The sequence below is a fragment of the Epinephelus lanceolatus genome, chromosome 20 (assembly GCF_041903045.1).
Source record: "Epinephelus lanceolatus isolate andai-2023 chromosome 20, ASM4190304v1, whole genome shotgun sequence".
Lineage (NCBI taxonomy): Eukaryota > Metazoa > Chordata > Actinopteri > Perciformes > Serranidae > Epinephelus > Epinephelus lanceolatus.
In genome coordinates this window covers 13,416,059-13,435,037 of record NC_135753.1, presented here as the reverse complement: position 1 = coordinate 13,435,037, position 18,979 = coordinate 13,416,059, and the positions used below count along the sequence as shown (strand labels likewise).

Genomic DNA, 18,979 nt, shown 5'->3' with positions numbered 1-18,979 from the left:
TTCTGACCCTTTTTTGTGGTTAAGACTGATTTTTTATAAATTTGTAATTCAGCGGCACAGAGATTGTGTGCGCCGTAGCATTTGAAAAAAATAAAGGTTTTAATTGGATAACTAAAAAAAGATGTATACGAATCCTTTATCAAAACCATGACACTGTTCGTGAACTTTAGCTTTACTTACATGTGAATCTAAATTTACAGCTTTACAACTGTCATGTAACGCAACATTTGCTCCCTCCGTTGCCTAGCAACTAGCCGGCTGCGTGTTGTGAAACAAATTACTCTAACCCCAGAATTTAGTCCATGTTAGCTTGGCCAAGTTAGCTAGCCAGTTTTTTAGTTAGTTAGGTGAACTTTCACCGTGTCTTTTTAATCCTTCGCCTGCTTAAAGTCCGTCAAAATGTCGGAAGTTGTGTATCCACCAGAAAGCGTTTACAACCTTCTTACAAAGGAGGAGGTTCATGCTCAAAAGCCGCAAAGGTACCTACTCTACTCTAAACCTTATGTTAAATCAACCTAGCTTCACGTAGCTAAGCTAGTTAGCAGAAACAAGTTAGCTAGACTACAGGCTGTAACTAAGGAGTTGTTCATGTTCAAAGATTAAAAAGACCTGTAGTTGGGTGGAGAAGTTAGGCCCTTAATTTTGACAAACCAGATGGAAATTAGCTAAGATATTTATTGTTACCTGGCTAACATTTGACCTATATCAGAAATAAGCTAAAATGAATGAGTAATAAGAAGCATTTATCATTATGTTTGCCTGTTGCAAAGTTTGTCTTAATTGTATACACATTTTATTTATTTTGGCATGTAAATAAAAGAAAGTATACTAATCTGAATTTTACTGTCAGCCTGTTTTATTGTGTTTAAAGAATGTATTCTTGTGCTGCACCTGAAGGTACATGTCCAAGTACAGGCCAACAGTTATTCTTGAGGAAAAGTCAAACAAGGGTGCAATGAGGACAATGGGACCGGCAAAAGTAGAGGTGCCCTCCCCGGAGAAGTACCTCAAGAAGCACTCAAAGGAGCCTAAATTACCTGAAAGTGGGTTCTCCTACTGACTAATTCACCAGTGAGTGGTTGCATCTTTGATCTGTTGTTCATTCAAATTTATGTGCTGTTTCAGAGACACAGTGTTCGAAAGAGGTCCAAAACACCTGCACTATGAAGAGACCGCCTGTTCCTGCGAGGACAGAGATCCCACCTATGGGTATTCACACCAAGAGAGACTTCATAAAGACAGCTACAGTGGTGCCAATGAAGCCCCAGCCTGTCTGTGTGGACACCAGCAAAGGACATAAGCAGCCTCTTGAGAATTCAGGACTTGTCCCCAAATACATCAAGAAAAAGGTATTTTTCTACAACACTTGACACTTTAATCAGCTATGGCAGTCGGATAAGTTTAGAAAAAAAAAATAGAATATTACATGACAGTTAGCACATAGAAAAAACGTAATTACACTCCCCTTTTTAATCCATCTTGCCACTGTGAAAGTATTATCTAAAGTTTCCAGTTCCTATTTGCAGCATTACGGAGAGGTACCAGAGTACCTGCAGCAGCGCAATGAACAAGAGCGGAGAGCACAGGAAGAGTATGACGAGTTTGTGAAAGAACAGCGGGAGCAGGGAGTCATGAAACACCTGTCTGACGAGGAGCGACGAGCCGTCCTGGAGGTACTTAAACACATGGCTGCATGATGCCACTTCTCTTCAAAAAAACAGCAGGGAATCATACAACTGGAGGAAATTAATCTGATGATTTCATGCCTTTGATGTTTTTAGGAAAATACTTTTTTCAGTCCTAATAAATCAGGATAAAATGGCCTACTGTATGTGTTTCCCCCATGCAGATTTTTGTCACAACTAGCTGAATTAATACCATATGTCTAAGCTACATTAAGTGTTGAATACTAACAGTCACATTATCAGGCTGATTTTATTGTGACAGTTGTGTGTTTGACCATGTGGGTTCACTATGCAGGGCCTGAGGAAGAACTTGCATCAGCTGCACCGTGAGTACCAGGGCCTCTCTCTCGTCACAGACAGCCTGTCCAAAAAGTCCCACAAGGAACGTCTGGAAGTGGCAATAAAGCAGCTGGAGAACGACATCAACCTCTTCGAGAGGTTTAAGACCATCTACATCTCCAATAACTAAGATATTAAAAAACATTAAATTAGATGTACTGTACTGTCTTGAGACCAACACCCTTACTTCACATATCACGTGGGCTTGAGTAAAATAAAATTCTGTATGTGTATATTCTCATGATCTGTCACATGAAACATGGAAAATAGATGAAACTCCACTGCGAGTTAATGAATCATTTAGAATTACCCTCTGGGGAGTGTGTAAATTCACAGCAAATTCAAAAGCAGTCTGGCCAGTCAGTGAGAGAATTCACAATGGACTATTGCCATCGTTACATGTACCACTAACAGGGCAAATCATGTTTTTAAAGTGATGTACTCTTGGTGAAATATAATGTAATTTTGAAGGAAATTTTGTAATTTAAAGCTACAGTTTTTAACTTTATGAATCAAAATGAATCATTGTGATGAAATAAAAATCAAGATTCAGTAAGGAAGTTTACTTCAGCTGGTGGGTGGTGCTCACTTTTCGGCTCAACTGTAGTTTGACATGGCGACCAGGTAGCAAAAATTCTCATTTTACAGCTAAACAGTACCCTAAAAGATGTTTGTGAAGACATTTAAGGCAATAAATGGGCAATGCAGTAACGGAATCTTGATTCATATTTGATCAGCGTTGCCTAGTTTGACAGTTTGTTGGCAGTTCATGACCTGATTGACAGCTGTGTTAGTGCTTGTGTCCACATAATTGTTTTACTTTGGCCGAAAAGCTGTGGCAGAAAGCACTCCCAGTGTCTTGTTTGATGATGTTATGTGAACAGAGGGTTGACTACACAGCTAACAAGCTTATACAAGTACTTGTGCTTTAGATATCACTAAATCAGTGTGGTGTAAAGCACAACACACACCAGCAACATTCAGTGTCTGATCTGCGCCCACAAATGAGCTTTTCTGTTGTAATGGTTTTTGTCCAATATATATAGCTCGAATAAATGCGGCCAGAACTAGCTTCTCCTCCATCTTGGTTTTTAGGGTGATGAGTACTGTCCCAGGTGATTGATTTCCTGAAAGGGAGCATCATAGATGACACCGATGGCATTCTAAAAAGAGACTGCGCAAAAAAAAAGACGCTGGGTGTGGCACTTTTTTTTCTAGTCAGCTGCATGCGGGCGCATAAGTCGGACTTAATTGGGAATAATTGAAAGAAGAGCTTGAAAAAAAAAAAGCTATGTGGACATAGGCCCTTTAAGACTCCTGTGCTCTGATTGGTTGTTTTCATTCAGGCCTTTTCTTTCAGTCTTGCAGATACCATTAAAGGCACTAAGAGGTGCTTCTGAGAGCAGTAATTTAATTTTTTCACATATTTTGTCTTACTGTGTATGACAGTTTCAGCCAATATGACAAAAGTTATTTTCATAAAAGTCACCAACTGTAGCTTTAACGCCTCTTTATATTATAGAAATATTACATTTTGAGCTGCATATAATGGCAAACAGCTGTTTCTTTTAAATGTGATTTCTTGTAGAACAAAAGACTAAATAGTTGGCTGTGTAGTCTGTAAGAGTGTCCTTAAAAATAGTTGAATTCTGACTGAATAAAATGTCCTGCATAGAAACTGAAGCAAATATTTGTTATCAGTTGTTTTCATTGTCCTGCAGCAGCTCGTGAAGCCAGCATCACATGCATCTGATTATCCCTGTAATTCTCTACGACTAAAACAACGCTGTCTTTTTATGCAAATGACTAAAGCGTGATCCCACAGCCCATGAGGCTGGACAGGACAGGACGTCCCCAGATATCTTTTGACACTCTTTTGTTTTCCTCCTTGGTTTGTGAATGGTGGCTGGAAAGAAGGCAACAGAACTGTGAGTATGTTTCTCTTGTTTCTGTTATTGCTTTTTCTTGTACCATATCATTACAAGGAAAGATGGAAAGCCTTCTTTATTTGATCCAGTGTATGTGCAGTGAACTATGTCTGTGTTTCCTCTGAAGGTCACTGCTACCTGTGTCCTATCCTGAGTCTTTGTCCCAGTGAAGACAATTTTCACACCACTACAAATGGACAGCACAGGCATGAAAAGAGGAATTGTGGTATGTTCAACACAAACACATGATTCAGCCAGATTATCTCGTGCTGTATTCAGAAATGTAGGTCACATTATTGTCAACAGAGAGAGATTATTTATGTGTGTAATTATTTGCTCAGCTGCTGTAAGAAGATAACATGTTTGCTTTTCTCTGAATGAATCCCTTGAAGTCATTATTTGATTAATTCAACAGTAAGCAGCTTTTAAAGAGCTTTCAGGGTTTGTGTTCATTCATGAACACAGAAGAATATGATTAAGATAAAGTCAGTAATTGTAGTTATAATGCTTCGCTGTGTGAGCTTAAAGGGTACAGATGCTGAGGGATAACAATGCTTGTTAAACTAGAGTACAAAGCTGTGAAGTTCTGTCGGCAGCTGCTTTGAATTTAAGTTTTTAAGACTCCCGGCTTTTAAAATGCCTCCACATGACTTCCTATTGCGCTATCTCAAAATTATGCAAAGAAATACCATATTTTATTTCTGTTTGACCAAATAATATACTTACACATCTAACAATAAGATGTCTGTCCCAGATTAAAGATGACTGGCCAGGATACAGCCTGGACCTGTTCACCTACCCTGAACACTACCACGAAGACATAGAGAGTGTCTACATACCACATGGTGTCATCATGAACAGGTAAAAATTTGCATAAACATACCTGCAAAGTGACTTTTTAAAAAATAATTTCCTAGTAATTTGTCTTGATGTGATTTTTCTCGTGCAGGGTAGAGCGTCTGGCCGGCTACGTCATGGATGACTTTGGGGACAGCATAATGGTGCTGTGTGTCTTGAAGGGAGGCTACAAGTTCTGTGCAGACCTGGTGGAGTTCATCAAGGTTCTCGGCCGCAACTCCAACAAGTACCTGGAGACCCGGGTGGAGTTTATCCGTCTGAAGAGCTACCAGGTATGTGAACTGCAGTGTACAAAAATACTACTACATTACAGCAAGGTATGTGAGTATGGAAGCCAATAACAGCCATGCTTGCACTTATTTTTGATCTACTTGTATTTTATTTTAGTTTTTTTTATTGGATTGTTATTTAGTTTCACAAAGAAAGACAAATGAAAGTTCAATATACAGTTGTGCAAAGCTTTTTCTGTCCACTCAGCCACCACCCTCTGCAGCCCCCCTGCTCCCCATGTCGCGAGTAAATAAATAAATAATATTTAACGATCGTAAAGGAGTAAAATAATGAATTAATTTTAAAAAATCAAAGAGCGACATGGTTTGATTGACATTAACCAGTAAGGAAGTTGTGTCACATCACATTACAATTTGCGCTGCAAAGCTAAACATTGCCTTATATTTATATAAACAACAAATGCAATAGAGCACTGCATTTTCTTTTCTTTATTTTATTTGACAGGGATTATTCAATTAACATTGTTCCCAGTTAGGCTTTTACATGTAGGCCTACAATGTTAATAAAAATGAACAGTTTTTAACATCATAAAACCACAACACACCAAAAGCACGGAAGGCACAATAAAATACATAACCACAATCCACATACTACAATACTCACACCAGTACATATACCACAATACACATCACATCATTCACAACATATACTACAATACACATACCACTACACTCCATTACAAACAGCACAACATATACCACATTACAGCTACTACTCATGATAACAGGTCATTTTAGGTCAAATAGAAATGCTGAGTTGTCAAGATGACAACATCATTTTTCACGAGAAAACAAAAGGATAGTTGTGGAGAACTTTAAAATTAGTGTCTGGTTCATTTGATCACACCTGATTTTATCATTGTCATGACTGTGGGGGAGGATTCATAACTGAACCTTGATTTAAGTTGAGTCCAATGCATTAATAATAGATACTCCTTGATCTAACATTTTCAGCTAAAATCAATCGCTACAGTTGTCAAGACGCCATCTATGCATGCGGCTATGGCACTCCTGCTCTCTGATAAACATCATAAGTAATAAGAGGAAACGACATTTTGTTTTCTTGTGATAACGACTTGATTATTTCATTATCTCGTGAAAACAAAGCTTGTTTTCTCCTGATAACAAAATAATTAACTCATGATCTCAAGATTATGACATGAAAAAAATAATTGAAGGCACAGCTGTTCTCTGCTTCTTTAATTGAGTGCATTTTCTTTCTTTCTTTTTTTTTCTTAGAGGTTATTGCGGATAGATGTCAAGCACCTGACCTGAGTTATGACTGATCACTTAAACCTTTATTTCAGTGGCACTAGCCATGACCTGCAATGTCCCTTGTTCAAGTCTAGCCAGGAGCCCTTTTTTTCAAGTTATTCCCCATCTTTGTTTTCTCTAATGAAGGCAAAATATTGCCCCCAAAAAGACAATAAAATACAGTTACATAGTGCTGAAATTATGGAATAAATGGAACATTTAGTGAGTTGATTATTTGATTACTCAGTCGACAGAAAATGAACTAACAAAACTGATCATTTTGAGAACTAATTAAAAGCCATTTATTGAGTGAAAATGCCAAATATTTACTGGTTTCGCTTCTCAAGTGAGAGGATCTTCTGCCTTTTATGACTGTTAACATGATAAAGTGAACATCTTTGGGTTTTGGACTGTTGGATGGGCAAAACAAGCCATTTTCAAGCCATTTTAAGAATTATTTTTGTACATTTTAGACAACACAACTGGCAGATAACCTAATAATCGAAATAATCCTTGGTTACAGTCCTTACATGCATGTACCAAAGACACTTTCCCATCTTTACATCTCACATCTGACTAAATATTGCATCTGACTTTGGCTCAGCCACCAGCAGATGTCACTGTTGTTCGTGTTTCATGAGGACAGAGCAACATTAGGGCAGGACACCTCAAGGACGATTGATTGTGGAGCCGCTGCAGAGCTCAGCTCATGAAAATACCACACTGCTAATTGGTGCTGTTGCTGCTGCCAAGAGAAACAGCTTATGACACTGTCTAACACCTGGAATGCATAAACCCTGGAATTAACTCTGGGAGTGATGTAGTAATGTTTACAGTGATGTCGCTTTGCACTTGTCACCACAATCCATTATTATTCTTTAGTGTACTTTGGCACAGAGTGCATCCAAAATGATGTGATTTACATTTCTCTGCATGTGGTTGCATTTTGTCTTTTCTCTCCCTTCAGCACAGGGGAGGATTTTAAGAACTGGCTTTTACAGAGGTTTAAGGAGCTATATGGACAGCATAAACTGAATTATTGTTATTGCCTTGCTGGATCGCTTCAGCCACAGTGAGGTCATATTGTAATGTCACAAATTAGATTTTTTACCACGCAATAGGACAAAAAGAACAAAATATACCTGCAGGGAGTTGACAAGACTAGGTCATAATTCAATTCATTTCAAAACAACGTTAATAAGCCCTGTAAAGACAATTGTATGCAGCAGCATGCCACCCAGATGAACAGATATAAACACAGAACGAAGATAGAATAAGAAAAAAAAAGAAAAAAAATACAAACATGGAAATAATGAAAGGCTATAAGTTTCTTTCTTTCTTTCTTTCTTTCTTTCTTTCTTTCTCGAGATCCCTGTTAGCATCAGCATCCTGTATTCTTCCTGGAGTCCACAAACATACAATGATACACAACTTACACACACTATAACCACATAAAAACAACAAACAAAACAGCTCATTTCATTGAATTAACATTCTAGTATGGAAAACTCAACCAGAAATCCTCAAAAATTCATTTGCTAACTTTATTTTTTTAGTCTTCATACTAAGAAATAGTGACTCTAAATGGGTAAAATCCTTGTCTGAATGGCCTTAAATTACACATTTATCCATCCTGTGCTTTCACACAATTAATTCCAAGAAAATAGGAACTTCTCATTCTCTGCTAAGTGGGATATCTGCTTTCACCCTGGTTTACATTTTATCTCTTACATTGTTTTTTTATAGTTTACACACACAATTCAAGCTTAAAACTATATGTGAAACTGGTAATAAGTACATTACCACAATATAAGATAAGATAAGATAAGATAACTTTATTTGCCATTTGCACACCTGGACACAGTCTGAGTACACAGGAATTCTTGTGCAAAAAACAGTCATGTCAGAAATAGTCAGGTAATAAATAGTAAAAGATAAAGTGCACAAAAAAGGTATAAAAAAGTATGATAAATATAAGAATATAAGCTCCACCTGCAGGGCATTCAGATGTTTGTTTGTTTTTTCAAATTTTAGGTGTTGCACATTTCCAGTTTTTATTGCATGTAACATGAGGTAGATGAGTTTGTGTATTTAGTTAGTCCTTATTTGCTTTTACCATCAGTCTCACTGTGGCAGGGAAAAGTTTTACATAAATCAATAAATCAAAATAAAGTATAAAAGTAATGAGGCTGTACAAAAGAATAAAAACACTAAAATAATCATTAAAACACTAAAACAGTCCCAAAACATAATAATTACATTCTGATGTCAACAAACAACATGGCAGAGTCACCATTACGACACTAGAGGACAGTGTCTGAGTGATGACGCTGTTAGTCAGTCTCACAGGTCATGATGGAGTTATGTGACCTGCCCCCAGGGCCAGGATTTTGTCCATGTCACTGCTCCTCTTATCCAAGTGATGCATCTGTAGCCGACCAAATCTAACTTCAAAGCCTTCAAAGCCATCCTTCAAAGCTTTGCCTCGCTGTGCTTCCCACAGGGATGGAGAGAGCCTGTCTTTGTTTATGTTGAGGGTAATATTTTGCACTCTAAAGTCTTGTAAAATAAATTTTGTGTGGCATTTTTGCTGCAGACAGTTCTTTCTTACGTATTTTGCAGTAGAGCCAAATTATTGAGAAACACTCCAGTTACGTGTCCATGAGAAAACATACAGTGTGCTATTTCATTCCCAGTCTGACAGCATTTATTGTCATTTCTGGCCGCTGGAAAGAATAAATCTTGATTTCAGCACAGAGTGAACAACTTGAGACATACTTTATTTAGAATAACTGCATAATACGAATCATCTTTCCATTTTTGTGTTCTCTGCCCCCAGAATGACCAATCGACAGAGGAGCTGCACATCATAGGAAGCCGAGATCTGTCTTTCCTACGTGGAAAGGTGTGTGTAATCAAGTTTCCTACGTAGCTGTGGATATTATGCGTTCAGTGGGGCAGTGCTCTTTGTCAGTATTTTGATTTCTGTTAAAGGGACAGTTCACGCCCCAAATCAGATCAGCAGTTTTATGTAGGAACTAATTTCTTTCTGCGGAACTACACCCGCCAACCATATCAAAGCATGGAAGGAAGTGTGCATCTACTCACTGACAAGAGGCTTGTGCTCATGACAGTGTGAGATGCAAACATAAATGGCGTCTTCCTCAGCTTAGCTGTAATGTTAGGGTGCCATGCCACAGTTCCGACGACCCAAAACTCCAAAGCCCCATTAACGCGGAAAATGACTTTGGATCGAACGCTCATTACTCCAACGGCCCTTATCCCAAAAACAAAGCCCCATTGCTTCGAGGTCCTGTTTCTCAGAAAAAACACACTCCTGCAGTTAGTGTCAAAAGGATCTTTTCCCAACCATATCCAAGTGGTTTGTGCCTAAACATAACCACACCTTCACCACAGCGTTGCTGACTCATGTAACGTACCTGTTGTTACAGAAACGTACAATGGAACCATTTTTTAACTGTTTTGAGTGTGTATTTTTGTAGTAACAGGAGTTAAAAGCAATGAGCATTCCCAAAAGACCACAAAGAGATGCAAAGGCAATGCAAAGAGACACAAATTAAGAACTAAATCACTACAGACAGGCAAAATGACCAAAAAAGACTTCAAATTACCTCAAAGAAACACAAAATACCTTAATAAACACAAAATGGCCTCAAAGAGTCCCACACGACTACAGAAAGACACAAAACAAACAACAAGGAGAAACAAAATGACCACAGAGACACACAAAACCACAACTACAAAGAGATATGAAATGCAAGAAATGTGCTTTCGTTCAGTGGGACATTTTTAGACCAACAGGGCTGCGGAATTTTGGGCCGTCGGAACATTAGGCAGTCCCCAAGGTTAGCTAGCTCAGTGGTGCTAGGTGAGCTAGCAGTAGATGCACGCTTCCTTCTGTGCGGTGACTCACTTGGCGGGTGTAGTTCAGTAGAAAGAAAATAGTTCCTACAATAAACTGATCACCATGAGCCGAGTGGCAACTAGTCCTGTTATATTGGAGAGAAGGTAGACACACCTCTGCAACATCTCTTCAACATTTGGCAACTCACACCAAAACAATCTAGACTGATATAACCACAGGTATTAGGAAAAATATTCTGATTTTGGGGTGGACTGTTCCTATAAGTGAAACAGCCTCGGCCTCAAGAGGGAGCTGTCAGTCAACTGTCAGGTACACACAGGTGAACAATAGAGACTTTCTTTCTGAGAATACATTGAATCTTTTAGCTAAAATAACAAAACACAATCACATTTCTCATCCTCAATCAATAAGTAACAGTGTTTCAGATATATTGTCATTGCCCCAAACTTGCCCTTGGACCAGGACACACCCCTGCACCTCAGTTTTTTAAGCCTTCTCCTCACAGCCGTCCTCTTCATGCACGCCTCCTGAGTGTCACTTTGTTAAAGTGGTTTGCCCTTCACCAGCCGCACCATGAATCAGACGTTTCAGGAAAACGAATGTTCCCACAAGGCAGATTTACTGACTGTTCATCCCTGTTGAGCTCTGGCACAGAGGACTGACGAGTCTGCAGAGGACAGGGGATCAAGAGGAATGATTCTCTGAGATAGGCATGAGACAGAGATTTCACTTACTCAGCTGAATGAGTGCGCAAATATGCCCAGACATGTTAGCTTTAAAGAGACTGATGCTGAACACTGTTAACTGAGATGTCAGCATGTGCTGTAGCTAAGACGCATTTTCAGCGTGGGTAAAAAGGTCAGTGGGAGTTAAACCAGAAAAGCTGGTCGCCACCTTGCACAGAACACATGAATCACTCCACTTTGTCTGTGCTACAAAAGTCAGTGCTCTTGTTACATCCTTCACCTTGGTGAAAATATTAAACCTCCCACAAAGTCTCTTACAGCATATAATCAAAAACTAATCATGAGTCATCTGTCTTTGTTGCACTGAAACGTTGTTGAGTCACAGCTCCAGGTAGATAATAAGTGTGGTGCTGCTGACACTGCTCCTTCTAAACCTATTAATTTGTGCAATGATCAGGGTAACTTAATGACAGCATATAAAAAGTAAATGTTATGTTGAAGAGTGGGGTGGCATGAGCAAGCTCTCTGGTTTCAGTGAATTGAATCCTGGCCAGCAGCATTGACCGGCACTGCTGAAAGTTTCTCATGCAATTGTTACTCACAGTGGATTCCTAACACTCAGATGTCTTAATCCCAAGTGTTAATATGGTAATCTGAGTAGTTTAAATTTAGCACAGCGTTAAATGGAGCTGTTGGAGCATGGATGAAATACCTGTTTTTGCTGAGGAAGAGATGATTTGTTGCTGCTTGAGGCTGATGGAAGTCATAGCACCCCTTTGTGTTCACAAAGAAATAGAAAACATTTTAAATCATTGTCCAAGATTTATGTTTATGAATGTCAGTCTGTAATATTCCATTCAATCTGTTGTCCAAACTGAAATTTCTCAACAACTATCAAATGCTCATGTCCAGGTAATTTTGTATAGACATTCATAGTCCCCAGATGATGAATCCTAATGCTAACTTTTCATCCAGCACATGGGTGCTCAAAGGTTTGATGCCAATTTATGGAGCCAGCATATTGTCGAGGGATGAATAGTGCAATTGCAAGTTGTCCAGTGAAAACGCTAAATTTAGCTAAGAGCACTAGCCCAGATGACAGAACTTTACTTCGGCACCACTCATGAGTTGCCACAAATGAGCAACAAGTTGTCCTTCCTAATAAAACCTGAAAGACGCTCATTAGGGGGGTGCAGTTTCATGCATTCTCCTAGTAGTGTATTAAATATAAGCTATTGAAAGTGAAAGTATTAAAATGGGCCGCAAATGATTCACATTTAATGAATGCATTTCATGTCATGTATGGACGCCACATAAAATGTTTTTGGGGGCTACCATTGGCGGATTTTGGCAACAATGATCTTGCGCCACCATGAGGTTAACATTTATGTTAGGTTATGAGTAAAATGTCACAACTATTGGATGAATTGCCATGAATTTTCGTTCATGTTCCCAGCCTCAGGATGAACCGTAATAACTTTGATAATCCCCTGACTTTTCCTCTAGTGCCATCATCAGGTTGAAATGATCATTACACTGCTAAATAGTAGCATGCATGACATAAACATAAGCACTTGGTTTGCTGTAGACTCTTAGGGGTGAATTTACAAAGAATATATTGCAGTAGCTGATAGCACCATAAAGTGCACATCACTTGCAACAGCTGTCTGCCCCGTTGTAAGGTCCAGTTCACAAAAGTTACTCCACTTAGATATTGCAGATGACTGTAGTTTGCCCCTTTTCTTTGCGTCTGACTGCAGTTATCCATGTGGAAAATGTTGCTTTTGCACCAAGATCACGATCAGGCAAAACAAAGGCAGAGGGAAAACTGAAATTTTTGGGCCGCTAGCTACACGTCCTGACTGATGGGGTGCAAAGACGTTCCTCATAACTTCAGGCAAGGAATTTAATTGTGAGATTTGGGATTTATCATCCCAGTCTGTCAGTGTGCCTCAGTAAACACCAACTCTCTGAAGAGGGGGCTATGAAGTCTGATCTTTGTGTATTGGATGGCTCATTTGCATAGACAGGGGCCAATTTTGCACCAGAAGCATGGATATTACCTTGTTTAAATACATGCAATAGCACAGGAGCACCAAGACGCCATTTGCTTGGCAGCACAGTTAGGTTTCATCCTTTGCAGTTGCTTTGAGAATTACACGGTGTCTTTTGTCTTTTTTGTGCAGGTTTTGCAGCCGCAAAATTCTTTTGTGAATCTGCCCGTCACTCTTCCAACTAATGAACCATTTACAATCTTAAATTGTTACCTGACCCTGGGAGAAGATAAAGAGAAAATAAACACCGTGGCCAGTGTTTTGAATTGGCCCTCTTCGGCTCTCTGTACTTTTAGAGGTTTTTAGTCAGTGCATACTTTCAGTAGCAATGATTGATTATCAACAAAGTTTTTGCCAGAGTCAGGACTGATCGACTGAGATCCAGGGATCTAAGGAGGACTATAAATTCCCAAACAATGGTGCTAAACACAGTCAAATAACTGCCAGTGCACAGTTATTGTCCACCTGGCTGTATAGTACCTTTACAGATTGCAGCATCCATCAACACAGGTTAGTTATGTTGAAGTTTTCATGTTTGTTAACACTTCCCTGTTGACTTTCTCTGAGTGTTGTATAACAGTGTTCAGGTGTAGACCCAGAGAACATTGGCCAGGCGCCTGCATTCTCTCCGATCACTCTCCCCAAACCATAGATACTCTCCACTGGTCTCACAAAGAGCCCCATACACCCGGCCAAGGGAACAAGGAGTCATTTGAAACCCTGCAGCAGGGAAAGTGTGCAACACCCGGACACTTTAGAAGTGACTTTTGCTCACTGTAGACACAGATGTTCATTACTGTTGAGGAGAGAATGAGTTGTTCTGTGTTTTTGTGGAGGCGCCGATGTTGCTGCCAACATTGTTGCTATAGATACCGTCTGTAAGAAATGTAGATCTCACAGACACAATCTTGCCTTTGTTTTCACTTTGCTTGAACTGTGCTAAAATTCAAAGGTGATGCTTTACTAATGGTTGTCTTCTCTTTTTTTACACGTTACCAAGAGTGTGCTCATTGTCGAGGTGAGTGTCCTCAGTGTTGCCTCTTTAGTAAACTAAATTAATTCTATCAAGCATGACCTTTATATTTACACCTTGTTTGATGCCTTTGTTAATGTCTTGTTGCACCTTATTTGGTGTCTTGTTGTCTTAGAAGCCATTGTGCTTTTTTGTTTTGGTCTACAAAAGGACAAAAAGAAAAAACTCCCCTCTCTTCGAGATCATGTTTCAGTTGTAAATGTTTCTGGACAAAGGCAAAAACACATAAGCACGATATTACAATATGTGTTTACTGCAAGAATCAGTTTTGAATGGGAGGCATCTTAAAATTATGTCACTGAAAATTTCCAATTTCCCAGTAGTAGTACATACCCAGTAGTTCTTTATTCATTGCATAGTTAATCAAGGTAGAAGTTCTTCATCCTAAGATCTGCATATTTGGCTGCCATTTTTTCCCCCTTCAAAGCATTCTGAACTCAAATGTCCCTCATCCCTCCCTCTTCATCTCTCCCTCTTCCTTTGCTCTTCCCTTCCCTCAGGCCATAGTTGACACAGGAAAGACCATGAAGGCCCTTCTGAAGCATGTGGAGACCTTTGAACCCAAGATGGTCAAGGTCGCAGGGTGAGCTAGATTTTCAGTCATCTGTGTTTGTCCTCGCCAGGGGAAATGCCAAGCCTGTGACGAACACAAGAAGAAGATATCGCCTGTCAGCGGTCACTATCTGGTGTCCGTGGGCTGTTTCTATGCACTCCAAGATCACAGACACAAGATAAACATCTTTCCTGGCACATGGTCCATGTTGAAAGTTTATCTCTTCTTGTACTGTATGTGTAACACGTTTGAAGTGTTCGCATGTTGCATGGATGTAAGTTCTGTCTTTGGATTGGGATGCATATTTGTTACAGTGTAAGACTATTATAATTCTTTAAAAAAATACTAGATATACGTCCTAGGTCATGGTAAGTTATTGTAGCACTGAAGCATTTTCAAAATGATGTCTATATTTCATGTGTTCCAGGCTGCTGGTGAAGAGGGTCCCTAACATGGCTGAGAGTCTGACAGACTGTAAGTACCTCTGTTTTTTAGAGTCATCTGTTGCTCTCATATTATTACAGTTCTATGTCTGAGCTCAATAATCATTTATTGTACCCCATCTGATAGGTTTTCCATTCAGTTGCAATTAAACAAATACATATTTCTTTCATTCTTTCTCAGAGCAGTTGCATAGTTAGTGTGGTTCTACACTTTGTAATGTAAGTAGTAGCAGTAATGTGTTCATCATCAAGAATATTGTCTGATCTGATAAGCCTCCTTGATTAAATCCTACTGACAAAAAATAAGATTCATCTGCAAAGTGTCTTTCCTTGTGGATTGTGTTGCGGGCGGTCAGGGAGAAACCATTTGGTGATTTGGACACCCAGTAAGGAGATGTACTAGGCAGAACCAACAGGGACAGCCCAGTCACTAGAGGGAAATGTTGACATTGTATGTTTCTGCAAACCACAGATATGTTACATTTCTGTGTTTCAAATGTATCATTTTAATTGTTTTAAGTAGCTTGGTTCTGATTACATGTATATTTGCTAACAGACGGCTGCCAAGCTACAGACCACTGCAGACTCTTTTTCGAGACCAACAAACAGAACCGTGTTTTTTTAGCAGGACATTTACGGCATTTCCAGTCATGTTTACACCATCACAAGTGCCAAGCTGTGGACCACTGTTTGAGAGCCACAAACAACAAAATCAGGTGTATCTTATCCAGATATCGGCATTGTTCCCAGTCGTGACTGTGTCACCAAAAGCATGTGTTTTAAGCCTAAACCTGATCTTTTCCTAACCATAACCAAGTGTGGTTTTTGTGACTAAACATAACCACAGATTAACACAGCACTGTTGAAACACAAAGAAACAGAGTGTCAATATACCCAATTTGTAATATTAATTATTCTGGCAATTTGGTTGACATAGAAGAGACGTCATGGTGAAAGGCAGCAAGCAGCATCCACCACAGCTGAGTGGTGAAGCTAGAGCAGAAGTGCTTTAAGCTGCAGTTGTTACACTGGTGGCTACACCCTCCTGTAGCTTCAAAAAACCCTCCATTGAACTCCATTTAGAAAGTACCTACTTTAAGGGTGTTCTGATCAACTAATGATTTAGGGACATGAAGCAGTATGTAAACACAGTGCACCTGATTCGATCTCAGCTTGAGACCTTTGTTGCATGTCATGTGAAATTTATGGTCTTAAAAAACACAAAATGTATGTTTTCTTATGTCATTCAACCTCAAATTAATTTCAGAATTTACACACACCATGTTACTCTTTAACATTCATACCTGTGTTTCCTCTGATAGATGTTGGATTTGAAATCCCCAACCGCTTCGTTGTCGGTTATGCCTTGGATTACAATGAATACTTCCGTGACCTGAATGTGAGTCCTGACTCTGCTGACACTGCTGCACATGGCACATGACCTTTTGAAGAGCTAAGAGAAAAAGATGAAAGAGACAGGAGGGGTGGGGGGGTTAAAGTCAGTAAATCAAAGAGATGCGCTTCTCTGCCTGAAACCTAAACTCACCAAACAGGTATCCTTCCTGCCTGAGGAGACTTAACATGTAGGCAAAGCAGCTAAAATCACCTTTCATCAGGTCAAATGCCTAAAATAATACTATTCCCGTCAGCCTCTGCTGTACTTTGTGTTTAGCATTAATAAGCATTTTTTTAAAAACCTTTTATTTAATTCTTAATTTTCAACAGAACAATCCCTGACAGAGGACCTCAGATATACAAAAAATAAAAAATGAAATTAAAAAATTTAAATAATATAATTAAATAACAATAATAACAACAATAAATAAAACAAATAAACAAAAATATATATAAAAAATAAATATGTACATTTTATATTTAATTATGTATAATAATATATAATAAATAAAATATAACAAATAATTTAAAAAAAATAAAAAATACTTGTTAGCAAATGTTAACATGTTAAAACACTTAAAATGCTCAACATTACCTGCTAAACATTAGCATTTTAGCATTGTTGTTAGCATTTAGCTCGAATTTTAGGCCTCATAATTACCTAATTGGACATGGTGACCACCTAATGTAGTCTGAATCTGGCATAGCTATACATCAACTCGTTCTTTTTCCTTTGTTGCTTTTATATTTCTCTGTGCAAAGAAGTTTAACCCCTTTTGCATCTAAAAATCATGTCTGGTATTTCTACTAGTCTTTACTTCTTTCTCCTCTGACCCCTTCACTGCTACATTTGACCCATCTTACACCTCTACCAGCTTTGAGTCAGTTGGTGCAAAGTATCTATGTTTTTGTTGTTGCACCTCCGACATCTTATTTCAAGCCAGATTTCACAGTGTGAAATTAGTAAGTGCAAACTTATGTGAACTTTGTCATTTTGATATTTGTAAAGACTTGGCCTCAAATTTACCTCTGACTCATGTGAAACACTAAGCCAAGGTCGACTCCCAGAGCTTTGTATGCGTGTGTGTATTCACATGGGTGTGTGTCCTGTGTGTACTGTACGTACTGTATGATCATGTGTGTGTGTGTGTGTCTGTTGCACATGTTTGAGGGGGTTGGTTTTCATTACGAAAGAGTTAAAGCTTCCCCCTTCTTATCTGTCCTTATCCTACAGCAGAAATATGAGTTGAACCCCTGGGACGCCCAAAGTTAGATTAATGAATGTGTCATATCTTTGCAGATTACCCTCCTGGCTTTCGCATGATTGCGAGCTTCATCTTTCCGTACTGTATGTGGCATATTGAGGCTCTAAAAACATGCTGGAATTTCCCATAGGGCAGCGTGATCTTAAACAAATATTTTGCCATCACCAGATTTTGGACAAGATTGAAACATACTGAAAAGTAAAAATCTTACATCAAAGTCACACATGCTAATTTTGTCTTTCTGCCACATCTTTCTCTTTCAGCATATCTGTGTCATCAGCAAGACTGGAAAGATGAAGTACAAGGTTTGAGAAGTTATGCACAGTTTTACATTAGCAGCTAAAGTCTGCCTGACTGTAAATTTGTAGACGAATCCTAACTTTTGAGGTCTTTATATAATGTTTTATAAAATAAAAAAAATAATGTGATGTCTGCCTCCTCCTCCCTTTCATATTTTGTTTTGATGCACACGGGAACAAAGAAACAGATAAATAAAAGAATGAAATGCTGACCAACAGGAGAGGACTGTTGGTGACAGATGGAGAGAGCTTATGGACGTTGGCATCCCCGGTGCCCGGATAACGCCCACTCTGACTCATGGAAAACGCTCAGTGGGCGCAGCAGGCAGGCCGAACGGCGTCTCACCATACTGTGTCTATTTGTTCCTAACTTTAATCAAGTCTTACTGGAAATCACAGCCAAATACATGAGTTTAACTGAGCATTTTGGGAAAAAATTAAACTTTGAGTGTCTGTTTATTATGAATAACTACTTCTACATGCAATCTGATGCACATTCCTAGACTTTGGGGCAAACAAACTAAAGGGAGACAAAACTTTTTCAATGTCAGATTTATATGAAACACATTAGTTCTTTCATCTGATCAAAAATGTCTTCATTCAACTGAATTGCACATGAACTGTTGTCTTTGTAACGCTGCAATCAAACTCTGAACCCTTGATCTCAGGGGGGGAATTGCTCGCTCTATAGACTTTAAAAAACCTACACTAACACACACACACACACACACAGAGGTATTTTGTATGTTCTGTTGCCATTGTTGGGGTGACTAAGAGAGTCAATTGTGCATGTCGACAGACAGACCAGAGCATGCTTCACCTCACGCAGCGTGCACTTGACGAGTGTTATCATGTGGCTATGCACTCTTGATTCTTAATTATCTGAAACTCCAAACAGCCGTCACATAACAGGAACGCATGCACACACTCAGGTTTCATGCTAAGTGTAAAGATCTAGTGCAGTAACAGCCCAGTCGCCATAAGAAGATGTTGGCATCTTACATTTCTGCA

The 18,979-nt window shown here is 39.0% G+C and overlaps 2 protein-coding genes across 2 annotated transcripts; both read left to right on the top strand.

Annotated features, from left to right (window-relative positions):
* Positions 1-347: 347 nt before the first annotated feature.
* On the top strand, positions 348-3,554 carry enkur (enkurin, TRPC channel interacting protein). The gene is made up of 5 exons (XM_078162725.1): positions 348-483; positions 902-1,043; positions 1,126-1,349; positions 1,527-1,673; positions 1,981-3,554. Exons 1-5 carry the CDS (start codon positions 400-402, stop codon positions 2,152-2,154), a joined length of 771 nt encoding a protein of 256 aa, XP_078018851.1. The 5' UTR covers positions 348-399; the 3' UTR covers positions 2,155-3,554.
* Positions 3,555-3,839: 285 nt separating this feature from the next.
* prtfdc1a (phosphoribosyl transferase domain containing 1a) lies at positions 3,840-18,097 on the top strand. The gene is made up of 10 exons (XM_033638409.2): positions 3,840-3,952; positions 4,080-4,178; positions 4,707-4,813; positions 4,902-5,082; positions 9,194-9,259; positions 13,981-13,998; positions 14,514-14,596; positions 14,994-15,040; positions 16,332-16,408; positions 17,933-18,097. Exons 2-10 carry the CDS (start codon positions 4,146-4,148, stop codon positions 17,978-17,980), a joined length of 660 nt encoding a protein of 219 aa, XP_033494300.1. The 5' UTR covers positions 3,840-3,952; positions 4,080-4,145; the 3' UTR covers positions 17,981-18,097.
* Positions 18,098-18,979: the final 882 nt, after the last annotated feature.